We start from the raw sequence: 6,699 nt of genomic DNA, 5'->3' as shown, positions 1-6,699 counted from the left end.
TGCCAAGTTTGGCAGGAAGTTCTACGCATGCTTAAAAGATTTAATCTGATCCAACGCTTGGTACATGTATACACACGTCATGATCGGATCATTTCATTTAGTGTCCATGTAAACAGAGATTTTGAATTTCCGATCAACCAAGGTTTGGATCGGATCGGGGAAATTTTGCGCATGTAAACGTAGCTATTGTTTTATGTTTAAACCTGAATGGGTAAAAGACTCTAATATTTAATTGAAAGTAATATGTAATGTAATTTATTCAATAAATAAATTATAAATAGATCAAGTTGCATTTCCTGCACATGACTGTATTGCTAATAGAGGAACCACAGTATAAAATATACTATATATATATATATATATATATATATATATATATATATATATATATATATATATATAAATATAGTATACTATTGAGGTAAATCTGCCCTATCGTTATTTTGATTTGAAATCATATTTCCCTAACCTGACAACAGCCAGATGCATGTCTAGCTCCGCCTAGCTCCACTCACATACATTTGGGACCCTGCCATAGGAATTGCCTTTACTGAAGGCTGGGCCTTATCAAAACTCCTTGCATATGATTGGATAAGCCACTTGTCTGTCATCTTTATCGACGTGCTATTTCAACCACTCACACCGAAGCTAACCCATGACGCTGTGAGAGCTATGCAGGAAAAAAACAAAACAGAACAGCCCACATCTTGGATATAGCAACAGTGGAATCAGCGCAGTGTCGGTAAATGATCAGTGTTGTTTGTGCCATGAAAATGTGTGGACATTGTGCACACCAGACTTATTTTAAAAAAAGAAGCCAACCAAAAAAGTATAGACGAACGACTTACAGAACTCGCTTCTCCACTACGTTACATGCAGGACACACCCGCCCTGCGTCCTGATTGGCCAGACCATAAATTCGGTTAGGGAAATCACTTTCAATGAGCGGTGTCCCAGATGTATGTGAGTGGAGCTAGGCGGAGCGAGACATGCATCTGGCTGTTGTCAGGTTAATATTTCCCAGCCCTACTTCTTATCCAGTCTGATACCGATACCTGGGCTGAGCGAGTGGCTGATATCCACTACAGATCCTATTCTACTGTTGAATGAATGAACCACATATCTTGTCATGAGAGTGAAGGCTTTAGCCACTACATAAACTTTGTTAAAAAAAAGATAAGTTAACAGATATGAAAATACTTAATATTATTTATTAAGAAACAATGAGAAAAAAGAAAGAAATACCAGTTCTATACAAAGTGGATTGGACAGGATCTCTGATTTAGTTAATTAGTCAATATTGGAGCCGATATACGATTCACCGACTGGAACAAAGGACTGTAGTAGTTGCAAATAACAAAGCAGAGTCCGAACTTTTAACAGAGTGCTTGTAGTGTTAGGACGTGTCATATTTTGGATCACACACTTTTAGCATGTGAAGGAAGCCAGGCTCATCTATGGTGTTTATGGGCATCATGTCCATCCCTATATAAACAGCTACAGCGTCAGTCATCTGCTTCCACTGCACACTATACCTGTTGTACGGCGCCGCTTTAGAAAAAGAGGCGGCCAGGGTTTGTGGTCTTTTCTTGTTGTTAGGGCTGGGTATTTTCGCCAAAGTCCTGAATTGATTCGATTTTGATTCATACAATTTTAAATCGCTACCGACGCTGCACTCCCAAAGCTGGGAGCGCTGCTCTCACNGGTATCGATATCGGTTATCGGCTACATGAGTTTTAAAATATCGGCATATCGGATATCGGCCAAAATCCCAATATCGAGCATCCCTAAAATATATATATCTATATACACTGTATATATGTATAAATATAGTATACTATTGAGGTAAATCTGCCCTATCGTTATTTTGATTTGAAATCATATTTCCCAGCCCTACTTCTGATCCAATCTGATACCGATACCTGGGCTGAGCGAGTGGCTGATAACCACTACAGATCCTATTCTACTGTTGAATGAATGAACCATATATCTTGTCATGAGAGTGAAGGCTTTAGCCACTACATAAACTTTGTTTAAAAAAAAGATAACAAATTAACAGATATGAAAATACTTTAGATTATTTATTAAGAAACAATGAGCAAAAAGGAAGAAATACCAGTTCTATGCAAAGTGGATTGGACAGGATCTCTGATTTAGTTAATTAGTCAATATTGGAGCCGATATACGATTCAGGGACGGGATTGTTGCATCTCTAGTCTTCCCAAATTAAATCATTTTTGCAGCACTATCAGAGGGACTTTCATCTTGGCTTGGAGTTGTTGTTAACCTATATGTTTTATCTCACACAACTGTTATTTTTTTTAGTCATCTTTTATGATTACAATTTTAATCAATTTTAACTCAAGTATTAAAAACTACATGCATGTATTTTAAAATAGGTTTACTTTATTCAAAAATATATTGTGACAAGTAACAAATATTTAGCCAACAATAAATGTATTGTAACATTTCAATTAACTATTCATAACATAAATCTTGTGCAAGTAACACAAATGTTCACCCAACAATAATTATAGTGATTTTTCAATATAATGCAGAGTTAAACTGAAGATACCGACTGGAACAAAGGACTGTATTAGTTGCAAATAACAAAGCAGAGTCCAACTTTTAACAGAGTGCTTGTAGTGTTAGGACTCAGCGTGTCATATTTGTAGGAAACAAGGCTTCTATATGGTGTTTATGGGCATCATGTGCATCCCTATATAAACAGCTACAGCGTTGGTCATCTGCTTCCACTGTACACTACACCTGTTGTACGGCGCCGCTTTAGAAAAAGAGGCAGCCAGCGTTTGTGGTCTTTTCTTGTTGTGGTTGTGTTTGTCTTTGCCCGTCCTACCGATGCTGCACTCCCAAAGCTGGGAGCGCTGCTCTCACACTGTGGGATGCCTTTGCCGGAGATGCTGTTACCTGTTAGTTGTGCTGTTAGTCTTGGTTTTGTAGGAATTTCGCCAAACATTGCGCACTTCTGTAGTCTGGTCCACATCGGCCTTGTCAAAGCCGAACCACTTCCAAAAAATCAACGAAATACGAGTCTCTTTTCTCGTGTCCAACTCTTCAGATTGAGAAGCAGCCATGGCACGAGTAAACAGTGCAGCATGCTGTCGGGCAGCAGGAGGAAAGAGGTGCTGGAAGCAAACATGCAAGTAAAAGTTGCAGAAGAAGATACTTCCTCGATTTTACGATTTTTCCAAAATTTCAAATTGTGGACTTTTAAAAACGTGAATTAATCGAATGAACTCAATTTATAACCCAGCCCTATCTGCAACTATTTACATGGATGCAAATAGAAACAGTAGATCAGTTGCAGCTTTTGAAAGTGCTGCATACTCTGTTGGTACTGAAAACCAGAATTCAGAACAGTCTTTAATCTGGGGTCAGAGGTCAGATCGAGCAGGGCGACCTCTGATGACAGGTGGTGTGCTGTGGAGGTGCTGAAAGGTCTATCCAGACATTCTTTTTTGGGGCGTCATTATTCAGGATGGTTTTATTAAAACCTTCAAGCAGGCTGTTGAGGTGAGAGGAAATCATTTTTTTCATAGTTTGAATGTTTATGTCATAACTCTATAAAGCCCTCAAGCTCCAGGAACATTTCAAAACTCCCCCATCCACTCTCACAGCCCACTGCTCCAGCTTTCTCTTAAACACTGTGACCTCAGCTGACCGGTTCATTGATGTTGTTTTGGTGAAGCCTAGTTATGGCTAACCGTAACATTTTGGGTAAATCCTGTGTGGGACCAACTGCTCACCATCCTTATAATGTCCGGTCAGAAGCTAAATTGATTTTGTGCATTATATTTTTCCACAATGATTCGGCGATCCCCAAAAATCATCTCATGACTCCAATTTGGGTCTGGACTCCAAGGTTGAGAATATCTGATCTAAGGGAAAGTTTTAGCAAGGCAAGGTTCATTTATTTGAATAGCATACTTCAATACAAGAACAATTCAAAGGGCTTTACATTCATTAATAAAAATAACATGGAAGAAAAATAAAAGCAAATGAAGATAAAATCATATTAAAATCAGGTAGTAAAACAAACAAATCAGTTGGACCAGAACCTTAAACCTTATTTAACAGTTTAGCTTTAACAGTCAAAGCCATTTCTCAACAAATAAGTTTTTAACTTCAAAGAACTCAGCAGCGTTACAGTCTTCTAGAAGTTTGTTCCAGATAAGTGGAGCATAGGAACTAAATGCTGCTTCTTAATGTTTGATTCTAGTTCTGGGTGCACAGAGTAGACTGGAACTAGAAGACCTGAGTGGTCTGGGAGGTTCATACACTGATAATAAAATCTGTTATGTATTCATGTGCTGATTTATTCAGTGAGTTTTAGACTAACAGAAGGATTTTAAAGTCTACATTTTGAGCTACATGGACCCAGTGTAAGGACTTCCAAACCGGGTGAATGCGCTCTACATTCTTAGTTCTAGTGAGAACACGGGCAGCTGCCTTTTGAGTCAGCTGCAGCTGTCTGATGGACTTCTTTGGGCAAACCTATGAAGACACTGTTGCTACAAGCATGCTTAGTGTGAGGGATTGTACTTGAGTCAGTGAGTCAATGCAATAAACTGGTTTTCTTTAGATAGAATACTTTGAATCAATTTGACTGTATGATCTGGTTAAACTGTAAAGTTCCTTGAGATGACTTTTGTTGTGAATTGGCGCTATATAAATAAACTGAATTGATTTGAATTAATTCTACTAAAGATAAATGTAGAATGAGTTTTTCGAGATCCTGCTTGGACTTTATGTGTCTTTAGCGTCTCTATACTCCAGTCAGTGGTGAAGGGAAATTAGCTGATTATTTCAATAATGGATTGATCACGATACATTTTTTTCAGCCCCAAATCAATTAAAGAATAAATACATTTAACATCATAATATATACTGCATATATCTATTGAAAAAATATTCTGTCTAGGCTAACATTTTCTAATTTACATGAGGTCTTCTTTTATTTTTTTGCAGATATTCAGCGGGTGGTGATTGTTAAAGAAGAAGCTCCTGTAGACCACAAACCTTGTGCTGACCTTCATGACCCAAACTACTACCACATAAAGGAGGAAAAAGAAGAAATCTATGTTAGTTTGAGGGGAGAGCACTTCAAGGAGAAGAAGATTGATACCGTCAGGTTTCCAGTTACCGCTACTACCATTAAGACCATGGATGATGACAACCAGTCCTCCCTGCTGTATCCAGACCAAATTGAAGGAGCGAAACAATATCATGGAGATGAGTCTGTTTCTATAAAGACTGAAGACACTGAGAATGTGGATAATGGCTGTGATATAAAACATCCAGTCTATGAGCTGCATCACTTTACAGACTCTGGACTTGAAGCCAAAGACGTGAAAAATAACCAGGCCGACAACTCAGAATCTGAGTATAAAGGAAACATTGTTAATGAACCTTTTCCTAAACAATTTTTTTACAGTTGCTTTCTTCAAGGAGACACAATCAATTCAGAAATGGGTCATTCAAGCACCCAAGATAACAAATGTTTTACAGAGAGGGAAAATGTGGACTCCGGAAAGAAAATAATGGAAGGAATGAAGTTTACCTGTGAAGACTGTGGTAAAACTTTCTTTAAAAAAGAATATTTAAGAATTCATAAGAGAATCCATACAGGAGAGAAACCTTACAGTTGTGATCGCTGTGGGAAGCGATTTGCTGTAAAATCGACGCTAAGAACACACATTATAATTCACACTGGAGAGAAACCCTTCTGTTGTGATCAATGCGGAAAAAGATTTAACCGTAAAACAACTTTAAAGAAACACATTAGAATCCACACAAGACAAAAATCTTCAGAAATGGAGTCGTCAATTATACAAAATGATAACTGTATAACAGATGGACAACATGTGGAGTCGGGAATAACAGGAAAGGGAGGAAAGTTTAGATGTGAGGTTTGTGGTAATACCTTTATGAGAAAACAAAACTTAAAAGTTCATAGACGAATTCACACAGGAGAGAAACCTTACCGTTGTGATCTATGTGGACAAAGGTTTCGCAATAAGCCAATTTTAAACACGCACATGAGAATCCACACAGGACAGAAGCCTTTCTGTTGTGATCTCTGTGGGCAAAGATTTTTCGAAAGAAAAAATTTAAACACTCACATGAAAGTCCACACAGGGCAAAAGGCTTTCTGCTGTGATCTTTGTGGACAAAGATTTAGCCGAAAAAACACTTTAGACAGGCACATGACTACCCACACTGGACAGAAACTTTTCCACTGTGATCTGTGTGGACAAAGATTCAGCCGAAAAGCAAATGTCAGCACACACATGACAATCCACACAGGGGAGAGATCTTTCTGTTGTGGATTCTGTGGACAAAGATTTAGCCGAAAAAACACTTTAAACAGGCACATGAAAATCCATGCAGACCAGTAAGCTTTCTGAAGGCTGTTTCACTGAACAAAGATTAGAGTATTAGGCTTTGCTTGTTTGCATATCCTGGCCTAATTATGCCATTAATTGGTTTTATCGAAAAAGTAAGAATTTATTCAGCACAGGGATTTTTTCTGTGTAGTTAGCCTGCTCCAGATCAGGCTATCACTCAGGCTTAGTTAATCCTGTTTGTGTATCTGTCCTGTCGGTGGTTAAACTAGGGCTGGGCGATAATTCAATAACAATATATATCGATCGATAGACGTGTGGCGCAATAGAAAAA

General features: G+C 38.1%; 1 protein-coding gene across 1 annotated transcript in view; it reads left to right on the top strand.

Moving 5' to 3' along the window:
* Window positions 1-6,693, top strand: part of LOC107087180 (gastrula zinc finger protein XlCGF57.1-like) — a 10,533-nt gene extending 3,840 nt beyond the window's left edge. Inside the window, exon 2 of the mRNA XM_015378601.1 lies at window positions 4,990-6,693. Within this exon, the coding sequence (XP_015234087.1) occupies window positions 4,990-6,419 (1,430 nt within the window). The 3' untranslated portion in view covers window positions 6,420-6,693. The remainder of the gene's footprint in view (window positions 1-4,989) is intronic.
* Window positions 6,694-6,699: the final 6 nt, after the last annotated feature.

Source organism: Cyprinodon variegatus, unplaced genomic scaffold (genome assembly GCF_000732505.1).
Source record: "Cyprinodon variegatus isolate N-32 unplaced genomic scaffold, C_variegatus-1.0 Scaffold175, whole genome shotgun sequence".
NCBI classification, from domain to species: Eukaryota; Metazoa; Chordata; class Actinopteri; order Cyprinodontiformes; family Cyprinodontidae; genus Cyprinodon; species Cyprinodon variegatus.
The sequence above is the reverse complement of the archived record's forward strand: the minus strand, read 5'-3'. Positions and strand labels throughout refer to the sequence as shown.